This window comes from Neodiprion virginianus, chromosome 7 (assembly GCF_021901495.1).
Source record: "Neodiprion virginianus isolate iyNeoVirg1 chromosome 7, iyNeoVirg1.1, whole genome shotgun sequence".
NCBI lineage: Eukaryota > Metazoa > Arthropoda > Insecta > Hymenoptera > Diprionidae > Neodiprion > Neodiprion virginianus.
In genome coordinates this window covers 1,522,489-1,550,459 of record NC_060883.1, presented here as the reverse complement: position 1 = coordinate 1,550,459, position 27,971 = coordinate 1,522,489, and the positions used below count along the sequence as shown (strand labels likewise).

The following is a 27,971-nucleotide window of genomic DNA, read 5'->3' as shown; positions in this document are numbered from 1 at the left end:
GAAAAAACCACCGCTGCTGCCCCACTCCTCCGCCTTGGTTGAACAGTACCTGCCACTGGTTGGGTGGCCAAACGACGAAGCAGCAGGTCGTTAATTCATTAATACAAGCTCATGTTGTCACATAAGAGTCTGCCGAGCATTAGAGAAGTCAAAGCAGAGCCAAACAGCGCGGAATTAGTACGAGCTAGAAGGTAGCGATACATAGACAGGATGGCAGATCTTGGAAGGAAAAACTCAACGACGACAACAACGGCAGCAGCTGCGGCTATAACCACAGTTCTATTCGACCTGGACAACACGTTGATCGAGACTAGAAAGGGGGATAGTTTAGCGTGTAGAAAGGTACGTGCTGAAAAATAAATCAGCCAAGACGTCGGTCACGCGTTCATCTTGCTTTCGTTTATTTTCACCGATTCATTGCTACCTGCAGTGCGTGTGTGCGTGTATGTCGTATATCTCGTCGCCGCAACGAATAAAATGAGAGGGAAACGGGGGAAACGGGCCAGACAAAAATGAAAAGAGAAGAAAAAATTACGGATCGAAGAAAATAATCCGTACATAGACACCCGTTTGCTTCTCATTCTCTCGCTCGCTTTCAACTAGTTCGCTATTCGCGTTGCGAACGAACGAACGAGGCGGCGAGCGGGGCGAGCTATCTCTGGAAAAATACCGCCAACGTATGTTCCGCACTGTGCGAGCTACTTTCGAAGGGCACGTGACGTCACGGCATCGCGACGCGGATGTGCGCGTTTTATTCGATTCGATTGAAGCACCGAAAATTTTCGATGATCCAATTACGTTGGCAGCAGTGTTCGCTTCTCGTCGCTAAAAAACATTCGCATTAATCTGCGTCAGCTGAAGTTTAGATGCTCGTTATAGCGTAGCAATTTGTAACTCGATTTACAAACACCACTGATTAAACTCTCTACATTTAATTATTTCAATCCATTGCCCAGAATCATAGTGTCAACAGGGTTCGCACGCACAGGGAAAACTCACGAGAATTTGAAAGTAAGACTGAAATTTTGAGTTTGTCGAACAAGTAAACTCGTTCTTATATACAAAGTACTGTCGATCTTAATAAAAAAAATTGCACGTAAAATTTTGTTTCGTCGCACCACTTCATACATTCTATGTATATTACTTAATACCAAACATTCTTTCGATTTTTTTCTTACGGAAAATCGCAGGCTGTCGTTTGTAAATTGATAGTAAGTTAGTTACTAAGTAATATCGAAGATATTAGTATTAATGTGTAAAAAAATGCGCGGCATATTTCTTTGAAGGTTACTGGATAAATCCTATTTCCAGGCTGAAACGCTTAGAAAAGTCGGGGAATTTTAGATTCGAAAAAGCGTACGAACTCTGCTCAACTTGACCTATGAAAGCTTATTCTACACATTCTAGACCCATCCGTCTTATGCATTATCCCGGCAATTACTCGTCAGTTTGATGTGTAACCTTTTAATATTAAACCGATATCCAATACTTCTGATTTAAAAAGATTTATTCGTCATTTAAGAGTTATGCAGGTATTATTTCTGTGAGCTGAATAAAAAAATGCAGACGTTATCATCGTGTGGTCGAATAATGTCAATCTATCGACGAAACTATTTGAACAACGATTACATGTTATAACGTGAATGGCCTTCTAGATTTGAGCTATTTTACTGAGGAACGAACGTTTAATATAGGTATTGAATTCGTGATTTACAAAAATTTAATATCAATAATGGTTATGTATCATTCAATTATTCTCTGTGATTTCGGTATAACAGCTGATGCGGAAAAGTTGGGAAAAGTCAAGTCACTGCTACCAACATAATTATTATTTTATCCCCCCCCCCCCCCTAAATTGACAGCAGACGACGCGACGACGACTTCACGTGTAGAAGGATCGACTCGAGAGTTTAACGCGTGTTGGGAAAGTCTAAAACGGAGGCCCTGAGACAAACAGTAATAATAAAAATAAACGACACCGAATGTGATTTCATCAATGTTACCGTCAAAAGCTCTGCTGCAGACCGCCCGTTTCATTCGGCGCTTAGAGCACGCGGTGCGAATCGTTGAACGATACTCGCGTCTTGGTTAAAAATAACCTCCTGGTAACGTGATACGGAATATCCCGATATAGCCGTTTCTATCCCGTTTATTTATAGCGACTTTCCTCCTCCCGTTTGCTATAACTCGCAGCTTCTCTCGTCTCGAAAAACTCTAGTCGCCTTTCGGGTATTCGATTTGTCCACTGGATCTGAAGCTCGCCGGTTCGTCGCCGTCACCGCTCCAAAATTCAAGGTTATAATCAACGCATCTCCTTGTATTTATATCTACTCTTCTAGGAGTTTAAAAGTGCTGTGCTGAAGACAGTAAAAAGAATTCTGTGAACTCGTCGCGTGTCGTGAAATGTGCATGACGAGGCGCCTCTGTGGTGGTCGTCGATCAGTGACACTCTCAAACTAAGTTTCTTGGCTCTGTTTACGCTCTCTCACCAGCCTCCGTTACATCTGAGACACAGCCCGGAGCGACGAAACCTAGAGACGAGACAGCGATCACTTTCTCTTTTAATTTTCACCAACCCATGGGCATTGCCCTGTATTACGAGCAGATAACGCTTTGAACAAAACGCTAAGAGGTTTGATCGACAAGATGAGCATACCAGAGAGCGTTAAGAAGTGCGTGGCCATCTTGAAGATGGTTAGCAACGACTCCGAGAAGTTTGCTGCGCTGTTTATGGTGACTAAACTAGTCGACGGAAAGGACTGCACCCCGGCGGCAAAGAAGCTGTTGTTCGAAGCGATCGGGGCTAAGTTTATGCGCAAGCTTTTGTCTAGCGACAATGTTCCCGTCGACTGTCCGCCCCAGGTCTACAAGTCGGTCGCGCTGTCGATTTTGTCTGCTTTCTGCGGGGACGAGGAGCTTGCCTCACACCCTGACATGGTGGGACACGTTCCAGCACTGTTGGAGATCGTCTCCAAAGCTGACGACGACGCTCCCGACGACACGCTGATCATTGTGAGCGAGGCTTACGCCTGCCTACAGAGCATCGCCCAATATCCACCAGGTCAGAAGGCGCTGCTGCAGCAGAAGGCGATACCAAAGATGTGCGAAATCTACGCGGAGAAGAGCTTTCAGACGGACGAAGCGCTGAATATCCTGGTAACCCTGGTCACAACCTTTGGACCCGACGCCTGGGACGCGGTGGACACAAAGCCGTTCCACGCCATAATAAACAAAATCGCTCTGGACTTTGAAACAGACCATACGGAGCGCAAATTCGAGGTCTGTACCATACTCCAGGCGCTGCTTTCGTCATGCAGGCAAAACGCCATCGAGGAGACGTCCAAGGAGGAGTCCTGGCCGGGAAGCATCCACAAGGCACTGAACGACATCCTGGGCTCAAGAATCGGCAAGAATCAAAGGGACCCGGCACTCAAACTCGCAGCTGTAATGCTTGAGCTGCTCGGCGTCGAGTGGGCGCTTTCGGACGAGGAGAAGCCCAAGGTGTTCTTCCTGCTGCTGGTCCAGCTCTCGTCAATCGAGGTCAGAATGCAACTGGAGGGTAAACAGCTCAAGGCTGTTGTCAGCAATGCGGATTTGATAACGGCGTGCTTCACCATACTGGAGATATCGCTCGCCTACATAACCAGTGATCAGCTGGATCTCGAGCAGAAGGAGAAACAGTCCTTGTACACGGCGCTGAAGGGCGCATTTGCGGCGGTAATTGGCCTTCTCACCGCCGTCTCGAAGATGAAAGACCTCACCGGCGTAAAGGAGCGCCTCTTCGTCTGTGCCATGGTCCGCGTTCTTGCCGCGTGGTTGGCTCAAGAAACGTCGGCGATGCGACCCCAGGTTTACTCGGTCCTACCGTACGTTTTGACGGTAGCAAACGACACGTTTTACGCTCATCGAAATCGTAAAATGTCGGAAAAATCGAAGGCGGCGGCTAAGCCCGAGGAAGGAAACTCGTCAGGCGAGCCTGTAGTCCACGACCCACTCAGCCAGGTCGATGTGCTGAGGCTTCTGTTGCCGGCGCTTTGCTATCTGGCGGTAGAAGAGGAGGCACGAAAAATTTTACTAAAGCACAAACAGGAGGAAGTGCTTTTCGAGTGTTTGTCTTATCACTGGACCATTGTCTATTACAAAAAGCCGCCTGTTCCCAGATCAGAACGGTTGAAAGCACTGAAAGAACCGGAGAAGGAACTCGCCCCTGCGCTACTCAGCGAAATGAAGGACTCCAGAGCCGCAATGGTCTCCGTCTGCAACGTTCTGATGAACATAACTGTGCTAGAGGCCAAGATGGTGGAGGAATCGCCGACGTTCATATCGCTGCTGAAGTTCATATTCAACAACCTGCCTGAGCTCAAGCAGATCCCTGAGAACCTGGTGCTGCACGGACACCTTGCCATACTCGGACTTCTTCTGCTGAAGCAGCAGGCCAAACGCGTCAAGAAGAACGACTTTTCCATATGTCGCTACATTCAGGCGACCATCAGGTTCCTATGGGACGCCTACACCGTCGACGAGAGCAACGATCCGACCGAATTGGTTGTAGCGATATCGTATAAGGAACATTGGATGGAAATAATGGAGCTATGGTTCCTCGGCATGCAGACAATGGCCGGCGTACTTCAACTGGTTCCTTGGCTGTCGGAATTTGCTATTGAATCTGGCTGGGCTGAGGGAATCATTGAAACTTTGAAAAAAGTCAAGGTCGGAGGCCTGCCGCCTAACGTTAAATCCGCCTACGAAGATCTTCTCTGCCACTTGGTAACTGCCGATGAAAGCGTTGCTGCTGTACTGAAGAAATGCGGCGCCTTGACTGTCTGTAGATCGCATCGCATGATGGAGCTTGGGAAACATCTGTTCGGAGATTAAGATTTGCTTTTCTATTTACCCAAGTCGGCGCCACCAGTATTCAGGCGTATCGCAAAGAGGAAACTTTCATGTATCGAGGGCATTTTCTTTAATTTTTTTTTCACTGTATTTATAGCTTAGATAACGTCGATACTGTCAAACGAAATGTATTGTCTTTCCAAATTTGAATTCAAGCATGTCTCGAAAAAAAGAGTCAAAAATAGCACGCCTTGTAGCCAAAACTGTTAGTCATACCGTTAGTGCCGTCGTGTTCCTAGTCAAGTTTGACTTTCCGTTGCACTTGGCTAAGTCGCGCGTGTCAAATGAACTATGCACTATTCTGGTGAATATATTTAGTCCCTATTGGGAGTAAAAATAGATCGACGACAACGCCGAGCGCAGTTGAGATATCACTTTCGCTAAGGATCTCCTTGGTCGTATGCCCTCGTATTTCCACCGCTTAGATTCCGTAGTATAATTAGATTATTGGATTCATCTTGGCTGGAGGCAACAGCTGCGGATACGACAGTCACATGATTTGTGCTCCCTGTTTTTAGCGCAGACTCAAATGTGTGTGTGTGTGTGTGTATTACGCTGTACATCTGTTACTAGGTGATAGAACAAAGAAAGAGTTTTTAAAAAAATGTATACTAGTAATTTCAAAACGGATTTTCGATATCCGATGGTCCACCCTTATTTTACCCCGTTGACGAAGATTGTTGCAGAAATCTTTCCAATACAAAAATTTCCTATACGCCCTCGTTATTCTTTGCAGCTCTTTTTTCCCTTTTCTTTTCTTCCATCTTTTGTACTTTTTCTCGTAATTTTTCAAATTTTGAATTACGTTTAATTAATATATACCTATGTATACTTAAACTCAATTCTGTATTGATGCTATGTTATACGATAACTTGTCGCGTGTGAGAGACTGATGTGCCGATTTTAACGGCTGTGTTATTTTTATTTTTGTATCTACAAAATTTCAATAAACATACACTATGATAGTACAAATATGACGTAATTTATTATTACTGGTAATACTCTGTATGTATTAATATTTGTATACTAAAAGTAACACGGTAGTTGATTTAATAACAGTTTTAACACCAACATTTGTAAAACCAATGGAGAGATGTTTTTTTTTTTTTTTTTTTTTTTTTTAAATTGTCATCTTTTTACTCGTCCAAATTACACGATATAATTTCAAAAAAAAATTAATCATTTCTTGTTTTTCTTTCGCAACCCCTTTCTCATTTTATGGTAATCTTAATCAATTAGCGTAAGCTTGATGTATCAGTTAACGATAAGGAATGTACAAGTGACTAAGAGTAAGATTCATTTTTATGATTTTTTATTATTACCAAATGTGTGTCAGAAGTGGGAAAATGTATTGCGATCAACGAAGCAGGGAAAAACCCAGAGACGTCCCCCAAGTGGGTGAAGAAAGAGTCGCCCGATAGTCTTCCTAATAATCTTATGACAGGTGTTGTGCTTTCTTTGATTGCAAAGAATCGTTTTCCCATTTTGCAATCAGGTCTGCTAGTGGTGTACTTGTTAAGTCCGTCGTTGGCACAACTGATTTTGTTGTGATTACAGCAGTGATCGTGGGGGCCACTTCGAGTGTCCAATAATCGCCTCAAAGATTTGAATGAATCAATGCATTTTATAGGTAATCATTAATATGATATAGTGTCCTACTGAACAGCCTTTATCCCTGATCACATTCGTCCTTTCTCACCCTTGCCTTCTTATATTTACGCCGTATAAAATAATTTGATCCTTGTCGAAAGTTAAAAACCAGCTTTCAAGCTAATGAATAAGAAAAAATAAAATTAAAAACGATCAAGGCATCTCATCCGATTGCTTATGTTTGTTTTTATTTCATCAGTTGTGAATTCGGCACCCAGTTGCATAAACTTAATATGGAGTGATCGTCGATCAGATGAATTTTTTTATAAGTTTTAGCGATAGTAATTTAACAATGATATCGGCATATGGAATAGTTTGATATATATTTTTGCTTGTTTCCAAACTAAGAACGTCAATCATTTTGAGAGAGAACGAATTATTGGATACGGCGCAAAATTCTTGCATACTTGACTATTTCTTTTAAAATTCATCTTTATTGCTAAGTTTTAATATTTACCACCAATCGCAATTAAACATCACGTGTCGAAGTATTCAAGATTTGTAATTCGTGTGTTTGTTTATTTGTTTTTTTTTTTTTTTCTTTTTTTTTCCATCCAATCGCACTTTAGCTGTCCGAGGAATTGACTCAGGAGTACGGAGTGCCGCAAGAATTGTCAAGCAAAGTAACGACTGGTTACTTGAAGCAGTTTAGAAAATGTCCGGACAATCCAAAGTATAGTTTAGATGCCTGGAGGATATCACTGTGGAGCAAAGCGCTGGGCGAAAGTTACTCGTACCTGAACAAAGCCGTCTACGAAAGATGGCTGGAGCTGAGATACCACTACCTCGCGCTCACCGGCGACACGGTCTCCATGCTGCTTCAGCTCAGGAAGAAATACCTCATCGGTTTAATTACAAACGGACCGTCCAACGCACAGTGGGAAAAAATTCAAAAGCTTTCCTTGAACCAGTACTTCGACCTCATTCTAGTCTCCGGAGATCTTCCATGGGAAAAACCTGACCCGAGGATATTCGAGGAGGCCTGCCAATGCCTGAAAGTTACACCGGCCGAGTGCATCATGGTTGGGGATAAGCTTGAAACCGACATTCAAGGTAATCGAACGATTTATGGAATTTACGCAATCTCTTCTAGAGACTGACGTGTTTCTCTTTATCAATGTCAAATCGGTGACCCTGATCAGCAATGAACTTGAGATTGAAGTTAGTCGATCTTTGAATTATTCCACCGTCGATTAGATTGAGTAATTAATGATAAGATTCTACACGGTCAAAGTTCGATGTGTAACCCTTGACCGATTGAACAGGAGGCATAGAAGCTGGGCTCGGAGGAACGGTTTGGATACCGACAACTGAAAAGCCGAGACTTTGCGCGGGGGATCCGAAGCCGGACGTGACTATAAAACATGCCACCGATATTTACAGTGTCCTGAATCGTGGGCCGGGAGCACCGGAGCTGGAAGATTCGTCGTCGAATGCTTCGGATGGCAGCTGATGGGAGGATGGATCGTTATTCGAGACATGCATGATGCCTCAGTTCTCAGTAGAGATATATTATAAACTTAGAGACGTTAATTTAGCTAGTTTCGTGTAGAAACGTCTAGCACCTCTTCTTGTCATTTTACGAATTTAACCGTTCGTAAATATTTTTATTAATATTATCATTATTATTCTCACCAGCGGAAACGAAAATTTAGATTAGATAACTTAACGGGTAAAGGGGAAAAAGTAAATGAAAAATCGAACAAATGATGTGTGATGATACTTTGAAGCATCGATATATTATTGTAGGACTTGTTATACTTTTCTGATTTTATTATTAAGTTGTTTTCCTTTCTCTTTTTCGAATAAAGTAGATGATTACTTAAACACATCGTTATAGAATGTACAAAGTATTTTTCGAAGAGTTGTCAAAAATCTGTTTTCAAATCCTTTGAACGTGTACGGAGTGCTCTTTCAAGGCTTCGACTTGCGCAAGTTCGATTCTTAAAGAGACTTTTAGTCAATTCGGATATCGGGATCTTTTTTAACTGAAGCTAGAACCAACGAACAATTTGGTCGACTGCAATACTAGACTGTTATTAGTTATAAATTTCTTATAATATACGTATAACATAGGTACTTGATTCATCATCGGTTAATTCACATATAAGACAAACACTTTGCGGTATGTTTCGTTCAGCGACATAAGTCTTGAAAATGTCGAAGGTTGTAGATTAGCCATGTCGCACTTCTTTTTTCTCTATTTTCCTCGTCATTCTGTACTTACTATATTTTTATTTTCTTACCACTTCCTTGTTACGCTTAATCCACGTCATTTCCTTTCGAGGTAATGATTCGTAAGAGTGGTTGTCTCAGTTTCTCTTCTTATATATAATATACTTAGTCATTCACGGTTTTCCCCTCTATTATGACGCGATCATCCGAACCAATTGCAGTGTACGGTAAACAGACAGATATTCGTACTTGAATTACAAAACGTTGTTGAAATATTATTATTCTCATGTTTAATCGGTAATGGTAATTATAGCAAGACGAATGAACCATATCGGCTCATATATTTAATTCCAGAAAAACAATTTACTTGAAGATATCTCGTAGATAATTTAGATATATATCGAGACGTGTATGTACAAAGGCAGGAGCACGCTTAATACGTGCGCGTCATTTACTATAAAATTGAGAGAAAGTGTAGAGAAAAGGTGAAAAGATCAAAACAAAAAGATGCGAAGAAAGAAAGAGAATATAATATGTATATAGATATTTTCGAAAAAAAAAAATCGTATATATATTTATATTCTATTTTTTTAATGGTTTATCTTAGAATAATACACATACATATATTCACATACAAAACTCGTACGAATCAATGCGTACTCTTAGATTAGTAGTATTTAAAAAAAAAAAAAGGTATATACCGTATTTTTCCAAGTATAAAGCGACCACCGATTCTGAGACAGTGTTTCAGGATATTTTTCTTAGTTACCAGCACATAAGACGGGTCTGCGTATAAGACGAGGACGACAAAAAAACATCTGCTTATATTTGGAACGATACGTTATATCACGCACGTGATGTTGTGTACAATATTCTGTATTCGTTTATTCTGTCTGTATAATATTTTTTTCAACTTATCATACGTACTACGTAGTTATATACGTACTTATGCTTAAAACAGATATACCATATACGCATACCGTGTATGGATACAGTTAGATGACAACAGCCGTCGGCTTCATTGTCACCAAAAAGAAAATAAATAATACGATGTGTGTTGATATATATTTTTTCACTATATATATTTTATTGCTGTTGAATATACATTGAAATATGCTAAGCGAGATAGCAGTTGATTAGTGACTCGAGAAAAAAATATTCTGTCTTTTCGTTAAACTACTTTTTTGTTTTTGCTATTGTTTTTTTTTTTTTTTTAATATAGTTATCCTTCTGTTTCTCTACATCTCACGCACACGATACAGCGCAGGCACTTTTGGTAATAGGTATTATATTATATTATAACATTGTGAGCCTGCAATGTATACGTACATACGTGAATTAAAATGTATCATTCGTAAATGAATATTACAATTTCCTCGTAATAAATATCCAATTATCTTGTATACGTGTAATTTTTACATTCATCTATTTCTCTTATTCATAGATTAGGCTAATTTAGGTCTAGCGATCTATTCTTTTCAGTCCAATAAGTTGATTCCAACGATTGTTAATTAACGTACTCTGGAACAAATCTTGCTGCGATATTTCTATCATTGATCTGTTGTCAATATAAGATTTACGGTAGGTTGATATTCGCTTAAATTAACATACTGGAACACTGTATTCTTTTCTAATTCATTCGTCTTGCAGGATTAACGGTTGGCCAGAGCCGAAAGTACTATTTGCATTCTGATTAGATTGAGATTCTATCTCCTCGGAGAGCTCGATCACTTTTGAGTCGTCAACAAGGTCAGAGTTGACGTCGAGACACCTTTGCTCTGTGTTGTTTGACCCCAATCGACTATCGTCTAGAAACATTTTCTTTAGTAAATATTTCTCCGACTATTATTGTTTCACGATATCCAAAATACTGTTAATCTTTATTCAACTACAAAGTCATCAAAAGCAGAGAAATATTTATTCTAATACAATGCGTCTTGAATGGTTCAAAGATTTTTCGTGATATTATGTACTGTTTGGATATTGAGACAGAATTTAATACCTGTACTTTTCTTTGTTTCAGATTCTGCAATGACCGAGGCAGCATCGGCTTTTTGGTCAACCGCACGATCTGCTTCTATTGCCTCTCCTCCGTCAGTAGCACTGCACAGATCATCAAGCAACCCGTTCTCATATGTATTCAAGTTACGCATTCGAGACGTTTCCGCGTTAGGCACTGTCGACTTTATTGGAGCGCTGAAAAATTTTTGTCAAAATATTCTGACCAACATCTGGATTCATTTATTAATATCCATTGGAATTTCGTACCTTGGCTGCAGTTGGCAAAGCGAACTGTAAGCACTCGGCTGAATATTATTGCGACTGTTCCAATCTCTGTTCTGTTTAATAGGAAATTCATTTTATCACGGCGTGGAATGACACGGTATTCGAAAATACCTCGCTTCATGCATTTATGGAATGAGCTTAATCAAAATTAAATTCATAAAAACTTATACGTTTATTAATTACAATAGGTTTTATAATTGCGCAACTATGATATAACTGTGCTAAGACATGCGGTAGTTACGTATTGGATTCAGAATATTCGTGCATGAAAGAAACGATACTTGGCTTCACTTTTTTCCATCACAGCGTGCATCGAGTTCCAGGTTGCTCGCATTTACCTGTCCGAAAGTCTGCTCCTTACTCCTATTCTTCAAAGTTTTACAAATCTCCTCTGCCTTGTCGGGTTTCAAATCCATGTCTAACAAAGTATTTATCACGTCCTCTTGAGTAACGATAATATCTGCAGATTTATTTTCCACAGATACCAAAGATTCGCACTTCATGCCGGAGACTGGGTCTTGCTTCACCCTCTCTTTGAAATCCTTCAGGGTACCGGAAGTCCTGGGAAGGCTGGTCGCCGAGCAAAGCAATCGCCCACAGCTGCTGATTACTACATCGACTTCCTCGTCGTCGTCGGACTCGCAGTTTACGCTCAGAGCCCTTTTCAGACAGTTAATCTCTTGCAACATTTTTTCCTGAATGAAATGACAATACAATAATAATAGTAATAATATTTACTGCCGCATCTTTGGAATTTTATGACTTAGTCATTCGGAATAAGATTTTCGACTTGAATATATATATATATATATATATATCACGAGAAGCTCTAGGCCTCAGATATATATTTTGATTTGAAATGACTCAATAATATTTTCGCAGGACATCGCCAAGAGAAAAGGCTGCAAGGGAAAAAAGCGACTTTGCTATATACTTTGTTCAACCGTCCCAAGTTCTTCTCGAAATGCCGTGCAAACACCGCCTCGATATCCTTGTCCACGTAGTAGCCCATGTCCATTATCTCCTTGGTCATGTCGTAGACGAAATTAACGTACATCGAGACCTCGCTGCTGCTGGAAAATCCCTCGAAGCTGACGCTCGACGTTGGCCTGGGAACGCAGACCCCGAACTCAGGCGTTTCGGGACAAGATATTTCCGAGAACGATGTCACGCTGATGACGGAAATCAACTCGTCAACTACGTATAACTTCATCATCGTCTAGCTGCGAATTTGAGGTCTCATTGGACGGATATTCCTAATTAAAGAGAGTCGCAGGGAAAATATTGAACACTTCGCGATAATAAAAAAAATTGGTAAAAAAAATCAATCTTATAACGAAATTTACAATGATTTTTTTCAGATTTTTATCTCATCGCGAAGTGTTCAATATTCTCACCGAGAGTAACTTTTGATTGGGAATATAAGTCCAATAATACCTTAATCAGCGAGAAGTTACCGTGGCATTGAGATGCGGCAAATTTTCGACTCCTTCACGCTACCACGGAACGCTGAGCCCGAATTCTCTGTCCGCTTCGGAGACGACGTTAATCGAGCAGCGCAAATCGCGCAAAGATCTTCCTCGGAGTGTTTCGGTGAAACTCGACGGTCCTGGAGGCTGGAATCGTCGCTTGCATCGGGCGAAGTTGACCGATCGCTTCTCTCCCTGGAGAAAAATCTGGAAGATAGTCTGTCGTGCCGCCAGCTCATCTTCGCTACCACCTGAAGAGAAGACGATACGATATTTGCCACGAATGCTAGAATTCTAGAAAGGTCGTGGAATCTTTTGGTGAAGGAAAAATCGTGTTTTGGTCAGTTGCAGGTTTGATGTTTAGCGAAATATAAAGATAAACACCACGAAAGACGAAAGAAACTGTATTGCCAGGGTGTCTAGCTGTCAGGGAAATGTCGGGAAATTTGGATACGTCATTGACACTAGACACCCTGAATTTATATAATAATTCATCCTGGATAATTCCTGATGTCTCATAGATTATTAGTAAGAGAATTTCCAAATTTCAGATCTTTAAACGCACGCACGTTTGGATGATACTTCGTGTCATAGGCGAGCCTGTCGATGACGTTTTGCGAAAGAGACTCCTTCGCCGTCCGGACCTCTCGCCCCCTCGCCGACGTTTTCGTTCGTCTTCCGTTTTTCTTCGAGACCCCATCGACCTTTCCACAGTCCACGACGCTCTTCGCCAGCAGGACTCTGCGAAGGTGATTAGTCATCGCGTTGTACGTCGTCAATTGTACCTCGTGGCGCTGTCCGGACGGGTTGTAAGCTGTGCGAGCAGATAAATTACACAAATTACCCCATCAGAGTTAAATTATAGCTTGTGTAATGAAAGTGCAATCTCATACCTGAGCTTTTCAGCCGATTATTATAGTTGCAACGGTTACATCTTGTCATTTCTAAAAAAGAAATACGTGTAGAAGTTTCGAAACGAATTCTTATAGATCCTTAGATTCTTTTCGATCCTGTTCTACCGATTTTATACCGATCGACGGTGTTCTTAGTTAATGAATAAGTGACCCTACCTTTCATTAAACTGCGACGCTTACCTCGTTCGATATTATTTACTGCACATCAAAACTGGCGGTGAATCTTTCGGTTAATGTAACACCCATACTTCGGGAGTGAGAATTTTGACATTCGCCGGTGTGAATGTTGCTTCAAATTTTCATTATCGTATCCACTGAATGATGTCGGTCGAATTTGTCAGGTTTCAAGTTGTGATGCACATGCTTATGTGTACAATATTGTCGCCAAGCAACGCGAGTGGACGGCCGCCGATCAATATTCCCTCGGATGACGGGTTTTTTAAACATGATGATCTTTGAAGGAACAGGAATGGGCGATGAATGACAATAAAAGCGAGGCAATCATCGTGTAAATTAATAAAGCTAATTTTATTAGAACATCATCATCGAAGTGTTAGTCAAATAAATAAATTACATCAACTTTATGCTAGATGCCTGATCCATACGTTTTCAAATCGTCGAGCAGGAAGTTGTCACTGGTAATTCCGGTTTCTATACTACACAGTGTTCGAATATGTGTATATTCGTAGTATATTTATAGAAAATTTATGGATATGCTGTATTTCTTCAAGTTCGTTGATCGTATGTGTATACAATAATCCTACTACTGGAATTTTACGTAATAATATTGTCTGATCGATATTTTGTATCAGCAGCGCATCAGAACGGAAAAACCGAAATCTAGGTTACTCAAATCCAACTGCTCTGCCCTACGCACATAACAACGAACGGCAAAGAAATTTAAATTACGTTTAGCGATAATACAGTGCAGTCTAATATTTACACCTTTTCTTATCCACTAACAGAAAAAAAAATCTATTTCTAGCCTCACAGAACAGAAATAATTTTCTTCTATTCATTACAATAATGATGAGTTTACGCAATGCGCAATCGTAAAGAGAGAGTATAATCTATAATTATCGATACATGATGATTTGATTTGCGCGAATTTTGGGTGTATAAGTGAATTCTCATCGCTTGTGACAAATATACGATTTTGTCGAGAATTTTACTTCGAATAAATAATCCATAATCGAATTTTTCCAGCTTCTGCGTCAAAGCTCAGAGATGGTTGATGGCTCACGCGGGCGCCGCTGTTTCCGAGAGTTTAAGACCCTCGTGAAGTTGACTCATTGCGGCTTCCTTCTCCTTCTCATCCTTTTCCAAACCGGAAATAACGTAAACCGGCTGATGGTTGTGGGCCAAAAATCGCTGATCCAGAGGCAGCGTCTTTGACGGATCTTTCACGTTCATCTACAACACCATTTAACGAGGCTAATGAAAAAACCGAAGAATGCGAACAGAATTACACTTGACTCACTACAACTTTCCCGGTGAGAGTGAAGTCTGTGACAAACTATAAAAAAGGGCAAATCGTAAAAATTGATAAAAAATCGTATTTTTTTTTTTTTACTTATTACAAACTTATTGCAGACTAGTTAACTTCCTAGCAAAGTTCAGGTCTACGTCCGAAGACTGATCTTTTTATTTTCTGATCGTGAGTTAAATATTATGATCTACGAATAACTACGAATTTTTACAAAATCCAAATTCAAAAACTACGAATTGGCCCAAATCCTATACTTTTGCATCGAAATTTCGGTAAAAATTCATAAAAATTTTCATAGAAATTCATAGTATTATTTTCATCAGGGGTGCTACTCTCTAACTTCGCGTTCCCGCTTTCGTTATCGGCTCACCTTTCTCCGGTAGATCATCAATAGTATAAGGAGACTGCAGATGACGAAGGCGCTCGCGGCACCGAGAACGACAGTGGCCGTCTGGTAAAAGGGCAAATTCACCTCGGTGACAATTTCCCTCTGCTCTAGGGCGACGATCCTAGCATTAGGAAATTGGGGAACCGCCCTGTGGTGGAACCGCGAGGCCGTCGCATCGACCGTCGAGTTGATCAGGGACAAATTATGCGACCTCGTCAACTCCTCCAGGTGAAACGCTACGTCCACTTTGTTCGGTCCGGTTATCTCGAAACTGAGAGAAGCCGAGCCGTCTTTTATTTCCGCAATGATTTTTTCCCGCAGATTACCGCCCAGTTTTCGCAGCAGAGTCTCCGCCGCCATAATCAATCTCGCCTCGTCCGAGGGCTCAAAGTGACCCGGAAAATGCAGCGTTACCTCCACCGCTTCGACCGGAGTTGGCACTTGAAAGCAAATAAAAGTTACGATGATAAATCGAGGAAATAGGTTTGGTAAAAAATTGATTTTCTTAGTTTTTAGTAAAAGATTGTCCACATTGCCAAGTCCTTTTGATAATTTTATCGCGCAATTAAAAATCTAATTCATACGCTATTACTGTAAATGTGTTTTCAGGAACGGCTTGAGGTACATGACGTCGCGCGTTTTCACAGCGACTACTTGCTAATTAGATTGGCGACTCGGACGTCGCTTTCTCTACTAGCTATAACACTTACGACAGATCCGCGATCCCTGCGGAAACGGTTCGGATTCGCTGATCTGATTTCCTGCCTCATCTACGCACCAGCAATGCGTACCGGCGCACTGAGTAGGCTCAAATCTGCCGAACTTGTCGCAAGTGGCGGTAATGTGCCCAGCCTCCATCATACGCTGGCACCTGGTCCCTCGGCCGTGCGTTGCCGGTTCCATGAGGGAGTACTCCATGTACTCCTTGATCAGCGCGTCGATATCCGGTGGTCCGCGACCCCTCCTGGCTTGCCTGAAGTTGCACTTGGGTTCGGCCTCCCTGGTCAGCGAGCCCTTCATCGGTTCACCGTGCCTATCGACGCACCAGCAAACCCCGACATGATCCAGGCATTGAATCGGCTCCCAGGCACCGTTATCCGGGTTGCACCTTGGCAGGAACGTGGGCTGCTTTAGCCGCTGCGCGGACCTGGAATTTCTCTCCCTGATCCTCTCGCATTGCGACAAAACCGGGCAAACCGCATCGCATATCATCTTGCTTGCGAAATCGTTGTGTCCTACAGCGCAGCCCAATCTCTGCCGGCACTCGTTTCGCTCTGGATCAAAGTACCACCGGCCCGCTTCACCGGCCTCTCTGCCTTGACAGGACGTCTCCTGGGGCACCTCGAAACACACGTCGCGGGGCTTGGGACAGCAAACCGCATACTCGTCGAGTGGCGAGAGTTCGCACTTGTGCGACGACGGGCAAGCCGATCCTCGAGGTCCGCAGGTCGCCGGCCCGCCACCGGGAGCCAGAAGCGGGTTGCCGTTCGGGCAGGGATTCTCTTTCCTGGGAAGGCAGACCGGAACCGGCGGGCACGGAGGAGCGCTACAGGCGACCTCGACCATGCGGCAGGCCTCGCCCTCGCCGCGACAGGCGACGTCCTTGCAGGGGTCACGGCACGCGCAGACTGGACACCCAGAGGCCGCGTCCAGGGCCAAACCCTCGGGGCACGAGAGCGTGCAGGTGACTTCCGGACAGTGCAGAGGCTTGTTGCAGCGCGGGACGACTCCCTCCGGTACCCGGGTGCCGGCCGCTTCTCGACCCTCATCGTCAACGCACCAGCAGAGACCTCCGTGGCACTGAACCGGCTCGAAAACTCCGTTAGAGTCGCACCTAGGGATGTAGAGTCGACGTGCCGGCTCGCCAGATTCCCGGGCGGCGTGCTCGGCTAGCGCACGAGCGTGTTGACACGCCGTCGCGACGACGGGAGCGACGCACTGCGTGCCGCAGCCCGTCGAGCAGCATTTCTCTGCGCCCTGGCATTCCTGGTCGTTACCGCACTTGAGCTCGCAGCTAGAGGAACGTGGAACCAGGTACGGACACTGGCCAGCCTTCGCCGTCAGGCAAGCCGGCACCGGTGGGCAGTGCTCTCCTCGGCCGCAGTTCACGTCGACCATCACGCATGACTGCTCGTCTCCGCAGGTCACTTCCTTGCACGGTTCGCGGCACTCGCATAGCTCGCAACCTTGCGAATCTACCGAGTACCCGTAGCTGCACTCCAGTGAGCAATTCAAAGCTTGGCAACCGATCAACGACTCCTTCAACGCCTTGCACTCCGATACACCGGTCACTGACTCCCGGAGCGTTGTTCCTCGCTTGTTTACGCATGAACAAGTACCGTTTCTGCATTGTAACGACTTGTAGCTACCGTCCTCCTCGCACTCTGGTGCCGCCAAGGCCAGTGCCATTCCATCCCGCGTTCCCTCCATCCGCTCCGAAAAATCTCTCAGGTATTCGCACACTGGAAAAATAAATTTCATAAAATACCTACACCACTTTTCGTTTTTATCATCTGCATAATCATGCCGCGTTCCATAACTATTTGAATAATACAAAAAAAGGCTAAAAGATGTTCAACAGGTAAAAACTGATGCACGCTTACTTGTCGGTGGTCTCAACCGGGAATGCGAAACCGGGCAGCAAACTGATTGATCGGCTTCAGGAACACTGGAGCACCTGTGGTTGCTTGGGCACTCCGAATCTGCGGCACAAGTTACTGCGTTTCCTTCGTCGTCGGTTACCGGAGCACCAGTAGTGCAAGGACTGGCGTAAGACTTCTTAGGTTTGCATTCCGGCTTCGTTGGACAGAGGAAATCCGGGCAGCCCGCTTCCCGAACGAGCACACAACTCTGTCCCGAAGGACAAGGGTATCTGCGTGGCAGAAAAGGTTGTGTTTTTACTTCATGGAACCGTTGTAAATGTTTATTAGAAGAGTAAATCAATCGCTATTCTTACCCCTCACACGCGTTGTCACATTCGCAAGTCGGGCACCCGGTTGGGTCGCTTTTAAAACCATACTGGCAAACCTGGGCGCATTGCTGGGGCGCACACATCGCCGGTAACGATCTGGCCTTCGGCAAAGCTCTGCAATCCACTTTCTCCGCCGGACCCATCGAGCCCGACAGCTTTCGGCCTGCCGGGTCGACGCACCAGCACACCAAACCGTTGCGAGAGCACTGTTTAGATTTGAAATCTCCACCTGGAGCATGAGCAAATGAAAAACTGTGATCAAACTTATGTGTTGTATGCAAAACCAGGGCTGTCTTCTCGCCTCAAGACGTCTGAAAATCAATTTTGCTAACAATAAGGTGTTACGGAACGTGTATTCTCAACCAAAAGTGAGTCTCGGTGAGAATATTGAACACTTCGCGATAAGATAGAAATTTTTAAAAAATCAATCGTAACCCAGTTGATAAGATCACTGAGACTCACTTTTGGTTGCGAATACACGTCCCGTCACACCTTTGTAACCATGTGCTCTAGAAATCGGTTAAAGCAACGCACCTTCGTCGCACTGCGGAATGTAGCCGCGTCCTTGGCGCTCTGAAATGCTCAAAAGCTCGGCTAATACTCTATGTTGATTGCAGGCGCTGAGCCCTTGAGGAGCGACGCAATGACCACCGCCGCAGCGTTTGCTATTGCAGCATTTCTGGGGCGTCGGGCACTCCAGATCGTGTTGACAGAAGGCTCCGCAGATGAGGGCTTCCTTGGCAGGACAGAATCCCGGCCGTTTGAGGCTCACGCTGGAGGGACAACAGACTCCGTACTCCTGATTGGGTTCGACGAGGCATCTGTAGAGCGGTGGACAGCTCGGCTTACCCGGCGTATTCCCGCAGAGGAACGGCCGCGGAGAGTCGGTTATCTGCAGCGGCTCACCCGCTGGACAAACTGATGACAGAGATTTCGCTCTGCGGCAACTCGGGATCGGTGGACATGGCGGAGTCGCGCAGGGCGCGTCGACCAACTCGCAGGCCTGGTTTGGACCCGGACAGCTAACTCCACGGCACGGGTCTCTACACTCGCATCTCTGGCAACCCGTCCGTGTGTCAACCTGCGCAAAAACGTTGTCATGAGAGGTGAGAAGTGCCCGATGAAAGCTATAAAAACATGTATCTCAGTCGAAGCGAAGTAACATCCCGAAATACATTCAAATTTGAAATTTCCACCACTAATAAGGACACTTGTCCACGCTTCTTTATTAAGGGGTTATCGATTGAGAAGCGGGTAAATTTTAGGATGGCTGAAAAACGGCTAAACCGATTTACTTCAAATTTGGAGCCAGTATCCTTGAACAGGTTATCCCCTTTGCGATCTATACGTTATACTTTTGAATAACAGAAGTACCAATCAAATTAAATAACTGGCATTTTTGAGTATTTTTCCCCGGTTTCAATGAGTGCAAATCTGTAAGAAATAATGTAAAAAACCTGTGCAGTTTTTCGTGTTGCAGAACTGTGTTATTACCTCAAATCCAAGCGGGCAGAGCATCCGACAGCTGTGAGCCGGGCATGGTTTTGGACTTCTGCAATTTACCAGCTGCTTGGCGGGAGCTCTGGTGCCGGGAATTTCCCCACCGACATTGTCGACGCACCAGCAGGACTTCCCCGTTCCCTCGCATTGAATTTCTTCAAAATCCCCGGTCACGTTGTTGCACTTCGGAATGAACTGCGGCGGCGAGCCAGGGCGCAGCGCCCTTGACCTTCTCGTCGCGGCCAAAGCCACCTGCTGGCACCCGGTTAGCTCCGCTGAGACGCATCGTTTCCCGCAGGCCGTATCGCAGCATCTTTCTTCAGAAGCTGCACACTCCGGATCGCTTTTACAGGCTGCAGCTCTCGCCGGGCAAATATTCTGCTCCAATAGCGTCGGACATCGTCCCGTCACGTGGAGCGCTGAGTGCTCTGCGAAAACGGTAAATTGGATCTGTGAGATGATACTGTATAAAATACGCATACCAGGTCTTGTACGTTGAAAATCAGATTCTTATCACACGTCAAAGCGTTTGATGTTAAAATAGGTGCATAAAAAGTTGTCGTTTCTTTTGTCACTCAAATCATACCCCGTGCATAATTCGATAGTCGTTCTTTCTGTTTTTTTTTTTAATTTTTACTCTGTAGTAGTAAAATTCCACCAAAATTTTTTCGTTCGTTTTCCATACATAGGGAACGATTTGAACGAAAGATAAATCTTGATTATATTTTTTTTGTGGAACGGACAATTGTTATATCTATGTAATACCGGACAATCGACGCGGAAGATAACGGATCCTCAATACGAACCGTTACGTGCTATGAAATTAATTGGACAATAGATCAGGGAGCGGCGATTGTGTTCATTGTTTGGAATTTAAATCGTTGTTTATAATAGAAATACCGAGCCATCGAAGTGAAACAACATGAGTTAATCACCGAAACGATCATTGTCGCTCTTTAGTTATATGGCACGAGGTATTTCCTTATTGTAGCCTCGAATCGTACGTGAACACGAATTGAAACTTCTGGAGTTTAGATTTTTCGAATTCGCTAACACCGCGTAACTTTCGCGTTCACGATATAGTATAGTTTTGCAGACGTGTCAATCATATTCGTGTGTATATGTCACATTTACGTGTACGCAGAGAGAAAGAAAGTCTCCGTTTTCTAATACAGTAATTATTGTTATTATTGCTCATCGTTACGGTATGATGTTATTGCTCATCGGTTGTTTTTTTTCATTTTTCATTTACTTTTAGGAATTCTTCCGGAAATTCAGATGCAATTGCGGCTTATGCAACGTCGGTTTAGAAATTTAGAACGGCGTGCATAACTATAAGCATGTGTGCTATAGCATATCATAACATGTAACGCGATTGTTGCGCCGCGATGAAAATCTTGAATTCGAATCACGGGATATTCGTTATTTCAACATACACTTATATTGAAATGGGATTGAACAATCGTCGATGAATTATTAATTATTTATTGTTACAGGGACGTTGTATAAATATTGATGATTCTTTTGTAATAAGCTGTTGTCGAGAGATATCAAAATTTATTCAATTTATTATACGCACAGTTAATACCATGACTGTATTACAAACTTTCAGACGTATCATGAATGTTTTTTGGATTCTTTGGACGATCGACAAACCTGAAATATTCTACTCACCGGCTGTAACGGAATGCGATGAAAACAAGGCGAAGATCTGGAAGGTTAATATCAACACCCACACAACGGCGCAGGCATTTCCCCCGCTGCAAAAGTCACGGCGCATCCTCAACACATCAAGGGGATTTTTAATACCTCACTATTCTGAAAGAAGAGGAAACACGTTTCATCGTTAGGTAGTTGTAGCTTTTTTTTATGTTCTGCTTTCACCTAAGGGGTTGCCTCTAGTTCCAATTTTTAAGTGGCTCAAAACCACCGCCTACATCCGTCAAAGAAGTCTGCACCAGGCATTTTATACAGCGAGCATAAAGAGTCGAGGACATGAATTCGGATCGAGGCTAAGCCTCGACTATAGACCGTTTATATTAATGGAAATCATATTTTGAAAGCTGTTGCATTATTTATGACGCCAATATCGCGTCACGTCAGGCTAAAGTCATGCCGGACGAAAGAAACCAGGCAAGAATTAGGATCATTGACTATGAAAAACTGCTTTTTTTTCTCTTTCGACGCCATAGAAATATATTCCTGAAATGCAGGAGGTTTTCACGAAGAGACTGTGCGTAATCATTTTCATCGGATCTACGGATGCGCAGCTGTGGTGGCGGAATCGTTGCCTACACTTGAACACCGGATGTGGGTCAATATTTGTAATTTGTAGTTCCTTCCGGGTCGCCGTCGTGCGAGTCGTCGCGACGTGTCTCTCCGTACCATGCAAGAACTTTCTATTGTCGTACTCGCCATGCAACAACTACAAACTTTATACACGCATTTCTATATGTACATATCTGATGTATCCCACGTCGTATGCACAGGTAATACGTATGGGATGTACGCGTCACCTGGCTGCAATTAGTTATACACGAACTTCCGTCACCGCCTACTGCTGATCGTTGTTCGTACAGTCATTCGGCACTTTCTTTTCATTCGCTTCAAAGCGAGGCAAAAATATAAACGTATCTTAATGCGCGTATCGAAATTTGCGGGGGAGAAGAGAATACGACAGTCAAACTCTCCGTAACTTATTGCTGCAGGCTAACTAACTTCCCGATTAGTACTGCAAACTTTTTCGTCACCGCTCTATGTGCTAAGCTAATAATTTTCACTCGTTGGTTTCTATCAGTTCTTCTAATTAAGGGTATGTAGTAATGCTACCCTTAGCGACCGAGCAAACTCCCTCCTTCTCTTCCTATATTTAATTAACAAATGAACGGAAAGGGTTCAAATTTCGACGGTGCATCGTTCTTTCGTGGCGGAGTTTACAAAAGTTACTCATGTCCCGAAAATGGTAAAAAAATGTGTCGTTTTTTTAGACACATTTCTCCGGAAAGAATGAGGAGTAAAATGAGCGATCGTGAAACTCTTTTCATGCGATATTATTGAGGTCGCTAGACGAGAACTAGGAATTACAATGATTTCGTAAATAAAAGTCGATCATTTTTCGGCTTATCAGTAATTCCGCTACGAATGAGCGATACACCGTCGAAATTTGTCCGCTTTCCGTTTGTTTGTTTATTTAATACAGAAAGAAAAAGGTGAGCATGCTCGGTAGGTAAGGGTAGACGTATTACATACCCTTAATACTTGACCACGAGCAGCGCAACAATTATACCTACATTAGTTAGCAGTATTTTCTTGGGTATCAGTTTCTCCCATTTTAATACAAAGCGTGAATCGCAGCAGATTATTTTCCCTTCGTTTGGTATTATCCGTTCATTCGCGTTGTACATTTCCTCATCGTTTTTTCTTTCAACGCTAAGAAAGAGATTTTCTATGTTACGCACTTTGACGTTTCGAATTACGGACAGCATCGGCGGGGCTTCAGTGTCAACTATGAGAAGAAGCACGATCGATCCGTAAATTGATATTCACTGAGGGGTATTATTCATGCTTAATCAAAAGTCGACTCATACGCTCATTAATTATTGTCTTACAAGCTTAGTTTAAACGAAATTTCGCACAAACACGCTTTCCATCCATCCACTGCATGTGCAGCGCAAACTTTTTACTCGCATAATAACACGCTTCTTTCACGATGGAATAATTTCTAACTGCGTCGTTTATCGGGTTCATATATACACACATTCTACACGTGCAATGTATGTAGAAATTTTAGAAATCGTTTCTTAAGGGTCGCGCTCTCTTCTCTCCGTTGCAAACCGGCTCCTTATTTCAATTTTTTCCATTCGTGCAGTGCGCAAACTGTGCAATTTCGGCACATAATTACGCGTGCTTCATTCTACCTTTCTATACTTTTTTTTCTTCGTCTTTCGATTTCAAAAATATGGAAAAACGATGGAAATATACAGCGTGATTTTAAACGGGTCAGTGACGTGAAACGTACTACATTTAAACTCTGATCGCGGGCATTTAACCGTCGCTTTTATTCTCTTATGTTTGCAGACATGTCACCGCTACTACGGATACATACAGTTTCATGCAGATAAATCATAGCATTTTGTGGATCATCATCATCACTTCAATAATAACAGTAATAATAATAATAATGAAATTCGATGTAAAAAGTTTATGGCGAAATTGAGGGAATGGTAACGATGAGTATATAATTATTCGCACTTTGCGAGACAACTTGTTTTAATAATGATGATGATGATATGTTGATAGCATATTAGTCGTGAATGTAAATTACTTATATAATAACAAACCCGTTTCTGCACGTTCATGCTGCACACAGCGCAGAAATCGGTGTCAAGAGTTTAAATCTAGACTACAGTTCCGATCTGTTTAACCCGTCGATATTGTTAACTGTTTATAATATCGGGATATGTTTTATTCTCCAAGGTCGCGAATTCAATTATTACTCACCTTAATTTGGATAATCCAAAAAAATGCACGTGAACACAAAAGAAACTTGATGAATTATTAACCCCGCAGTAAAGTTATTTTTATTTACTTTTGTCAAGTTCGCGTTTTGTATTATATCGTATATACGAATGATAGTAGCCGACTTGTTTTTCTTAGTTTCTATTATATTACTATGGATATTACTATTTACAGCAAATATTCTTTGATTAGAAATGAAAAAGGATAAACTTTAGTTTTCTTTCCAAATTTTTGGTTTAATCTCGGTTATTATTCCTTGATTTCTTGATCGATCATGGAAAGCAATGAATATGTATATACATGTATATAATGAGTGAAAAATCGTTCTTTGGTTTTGCACAACGATTTATATCGTCTATAATTATTACTATTATTAATTGATAACGAATGTAATAGGTCCAAGAAAAAAATTGAGAATATAATCAACGTGAGACAAAGAATGCGATCCGATCGATTCGTTTTGAATAGACACAATGTTTATTGTCCAGTGCACAAAGTAAGACTGAAACGTCGAGGTAGAGGCGAATCAGAGGCACCGCAGGAAGGCAGGAGAGACGGCGCGTCCCGTTCAAAAGCCGATGCTAGTTGAGTTGCTTTAAGAGCCAACAGTCCATCCCCACTGCATGCGATACGATGACCCCCTTCTTCCTAACTTTTTTCTTCTCGTTTTCCAGCCTCTCCCTCCTTCTCTCTCACTTTGTCGTCGTGGGGAAAATACGAGAACGGTGAACCGCTGCTCCTGGAGGAATTGGCCCCGTGGATGCGTGAATGACCATCGGGTCCAGGATCTATAGATCTATTCACCATTCGTCGGAAGTTTCTTCTCCGAAACTCGAGTCTATCGGGGTGAAGGTTACGGCCATGAATCGTCTCGACGATGGAATTAACCTGGATTAGGTAAAAGTTACGATCGTTAAGAGGACTTATCAACCCGTAGGCTCTCCGTAACTTCCTACTTTCGGGGCTCCGGGCCCGTTGTTCGTCTGACAATGAGACTTTTTTTATCACTCTTTCAAGCGAGAAGTTGGCGCACTGAGAAAAGAGTTTAATTATTTACTGGTAACAAACATATATTCGTATATCATGACGAAATAAATGTTTCGTTAGTATTATCAAATTTTAGTTGAGCCAGATAATGATCGATAGAAATTTGTGAATCACATTCGATAAAAAAAAAAATTCTTTTCTCAATTCCCGTTGAGAAGTCACGGAGGGTTTGCTGCGAGAACGATTAATCAAAACTTTTCAGAGTAACGTTCAGACATTGTACCGGAAGTTTTCTGTGAATATTAACGATCAACGTCTGTCGACAGTCAACCGAAGCTAAATTTCGTATCTTTACGTCATATTCAAAACGCGTTACATCTTTGATTCCATGTCTTCTGACATTAAGCTATGAGGAGTTTCACAGAAAATTTCCTTATGATTTCCAAAATACTCTGGCAATGTTTCCATGTATTATACAATTGTACAAATTTAACATCTGGTACATAATTTTCCTCCTCTTTTAAACAGACTCGGCCAAAAATGATCGACGAGGCAAAACTGATCTAATTTCAAAAATGTCGGATAAATCACTGCTGCAGCAGGCGAGGCGAAGAGAATCCGTTGGCTGCGTTGGACGAAGAACGGGTTCCAGTCTTGGCGGTTGAACCCGCTCTCATGCAGGCGGCGGCATTCCGAAACGCCTGAAGGCGTTTCTTCGTCGAGGCCCAGTGACCGACATTCGGTCGTTCGTGACGCGACGCCTCCTCTCCACCTCTCTTTCTCTCTCTCTCTCTCTCTGAGGCAGGTTCTTCACCTGCATCTCGTCGCCGTCCCACGTCGGAATCATCGTACCTCTTATGTTTGTTTTGTTTTTGGGTACTTTTTTTCAACATTTTTCTTCCCCAATTTATATTCTAATTTTAAAATTCCTCGCCCCGAAGAACTTTTTATACATTACATTCCGACCTATCTGTTTTATTCATGTCTCTCTTCGGGTATCAAAGAGAAAGAGAGTAAGTGTGTGTGTGTGTGTGTGTGTGTGTGTGTGTGTGTGTGTGTAAGAGAGAGAGAGAGCATCGCTGATAAGAACCTGTATCGAGGGATTTTCAAACGACGGGGAAAAGGAGGGGAGGTTCCAGCCGAACGGTGGGAGCGAGAAGACGCCGTGAAATCCGTGATCGAAGGTCTAGGTCGCGGAGCTTCCTTGTACCGGTGATTTCAACGCGCCTTGACACACTGCACTCGGTTCCGGTACACCTAATTATGAGTCATTTTTCGGCTGTTCACCCACTAAAAATTCCGCTTCTTGTTACGTGCTAATTTCGTCGATATCTCTTTTTCTCTCTCTACCGTTTTGTGTCGATCTTTTACCAAATTACCAATGATTAATATTGAAATAAATAATCGAAGCTTGAGATAGTATATATGTATCGTGCGTTTGTCCCTGAGTATGTTTCGAATTGTCTGTCTAAACGCATTGCAATGTTCACACACCTTCCTCAATTAGACGTAGAATTCAAAAGTTTAAAAAGTCCATAAGCAGTGCGAATTTTTTTCACGCATGCCAGTTTTCTGATACAAAAATCAATCCTTACCTCACGCGTGATCAATAATTGGATCGCACGAATTGGGATTGATTATAATTTTGTAATTTTTCTTTGTTGGTAAAATTGTGTGAAATATCTATAAGAAAACAGCAGACCTCACGTTGAAAAAAAAAAACCACTAATAATCATACAATATCAATATTATATAGTTCTTCTCAAATCCACCCAATTGTAACAAACGTTTGTTTGCAATTGCGTGACAATCTTTCCGTGCGACGACGCGTATCCCGAATTCCCATGCATGGCTACGGATTCTACCGGATGTAGGTTAGTGTCGAAGCGTCTCTGAGTGCTCTCCGCGAGCGTATATCCGGGGTATTTTATCAATTAATAAATCTAGCTCAACGAAACCCGATGTATATATATATATATATATATCGCGGGAAAGGCGGGTAGCGATGATGATGCTCGTGTCTCTGTATGTGTGTATTTATTTACGTATGTATGTATGTGTGTTATTGCACGTACGTACGTATAGCGTTAAATTCGTTACCTGTGAAACCCGGACGTTTGCAAATGCGGTATGTATTATGTAGGTAGGATAACGGTGACCTACCGCCGCAGCTCTTTTCACAAAGTGTATTTTACGCCGCTGCCATTGCGGCCTCCACACTCGCACACATTCGCAGGAAATATATATATCTCGTACTCGAGTTTGCGGATTCGTGCATACATACCCATTTCCTATCTCTGCGCAGTCCGTTTATAGGTAGGCACATACCTCTGAAAACGATTTCACGGAGACGCGTCATGTTGCGGTATTGTTCGAAATTTAAAGGCAACTAGTAGAAATCGAAAAAACTTCTTTGTTACTGTAGACTCTAGCCGTAATAAAAATTCTCATCGATTTTCAGAAAACTTCTGTAATGACTTGTTTAATTGAAGTAGAAAAAATTTGTACCATTCCTATTTTACAATTTCTACATCACATTGAAGTTGGTAACGTTATCGCAACGATTCGTACTGAGGATAAATCGTTATTTCGCGATTTTGGAATCATAGTTCCTTCAAAATTATTGTAAAATTAAGAAAATAGTGATTTTTTTGATAACGTTACTAACTTCAATCTCGTATTTCTATGCACATTCTAGAATCCAACTATAATTACCACTATTCGATATTTT

The 27,971-nt window shown here is 42.6% G+C and overlaps 4 protein-coding genes and 2 long non-coding RNA genes across 9 annotated transcripts; 4 read left to right on the top strand and 2 right to left on the bottom strand.

Annotated features, from left to right (window-relative positions):
- The first annotated feature begins 48 nt into the window (after window positions 1–48).
- LOC124309064 (N-acylneuraminate-9-phosphatase) lies at window positions 49–10,121 on the top strand. Its single transcript, XM_046772311.1, has 3 exons — window positions 49–342; window positions 7,113–7,596; window positions 7,809–10,121. The coding sequence occupies exons 1-3, from the start codon at window positions 211–213 to the stop codon at window positions 7,994–7,996; spliced, it is 804 nt and encodes a 267-aa protein (XP_046628267.1). The 5' UTR covers window positions 49–210; the 3' UTR covers window positions 7,997–10,121.
- On the top strand, window positions 1,032–5,861 carry LOC124309060 (neurochondrin homolog). The gene has a single exon (XM_046772303.1). It carries the CDS (start codon window positions 2,647–2,649, stop codon window positions 4,873–4,875), a length of 2,229 nt encoding a protein of 742 aa, XP_046628259.1. The 5' UTR covers window positions 1,032–2,646; the 3' UTR covers window positions 4,876–5,861.
- On the bottom strand, window positions 9,638–13,743 carry LOC124309061 (uncharacterized). 3 transcript variants are annotated; one of them, XM_046772304.1, is made up of 9 exons: window positions 13,568–13,743; window positions 13,367–13,417; window positions 13,043–13,287; window positions 12,462–12,724; window positions 11,939–12,176; window positions 11,343–11,699; window positions 10,987–11,057; window positions 10,721–10,914; window positions 9,638–10,526 (listed from the first exon to the last, which is right to left on the bottom strand). In XM_046772304.1, exons 2-9 carry the CDS (start codon window positions 13,413–13,415, stop codon window positions 10,354–10,356), a joined length of 1,590 nt encoding a protein of 529 aa, XP_046628260.1. In that variant the 5' UTR covers window positions 13,416–13,417; window positions 13,568–13,743; the 3' UTR covers window positions 9,638–10,353. The 3 variants fall into 3 exon arrangements, with proteins under 3 accessions (XP_046628260.1, XP_046628261.1, XP_046628262.1); XM_046772305.1 differs by having other exon boundaries at window positions 10,727–10,914; XM_046772306.1 differs by lacking the exons at window positions 13,367–13,417; window positions 13,568–13,743 and having other exon boundaries at window positions 12,462–12,785; window positions 13,043–13,173.
- Window positions 12,688–14,206, top strand: LOC124309067 (uncharacterized). Of its 2 annotated transcripts, none has more exons than XR_006909164.1 (3): window positions 12,688–12,824; window positions 13,025–13,222; window positions 13,729–14,206. It is a non-coding gene; the product is annotated as an uncharacterized LOC124309067 (long non-coding RNA). The 2 variants fall into 2 exon arrangements; XR_006909165.1 differs by having other exon boundaries at window positions 12,712–12,813.
- On the bottom strand, window positions 13,897–21,536 carry LOC124309056 (cysteine-rich motor neuron 1 protein-like). The gene is made up of 8 exons (XM_046772294.1): window positions 21,410–21,536; window positions 19,730–20,163; window positions 18,770–19,316; window positions 18,221–18,464; window positions 17,868–18,136; window positions 15,975–17,726; window positions 15,247–15,704; window positions 13,897–14,800 (listed from the first exon to the last, which is right to left on the bottom strand). The coding sequence occupies exons 1-8, from the start codon at window positions 21,513–21,515 to the stop codon at window positions 14,627–14,629; spliced, it is 3,984 nt and encodes a 1,327-aa protein (XP_046628250.1). The 5' UTR covers window positions 21,516–21,536; the 3' UTR covers window positions 13,897–14,626.
- Window positions 20,053–27,705, top strand: LOC124309066 (uncharacterized). Its single transcript, XR_006909163.1, has 4 exons — window positions 20,053–20,174; window positions 21,348–21,585; window positions 24,928–25,150; window positions 25,769–27,705. It is a non-coding gene; the product is annotated as an uncharacterized LOC124309066 (long non-coding RNA).
- The last annotated feature ends 266 nt before the right edge of the window (window positions 27,706–27,971 follow it).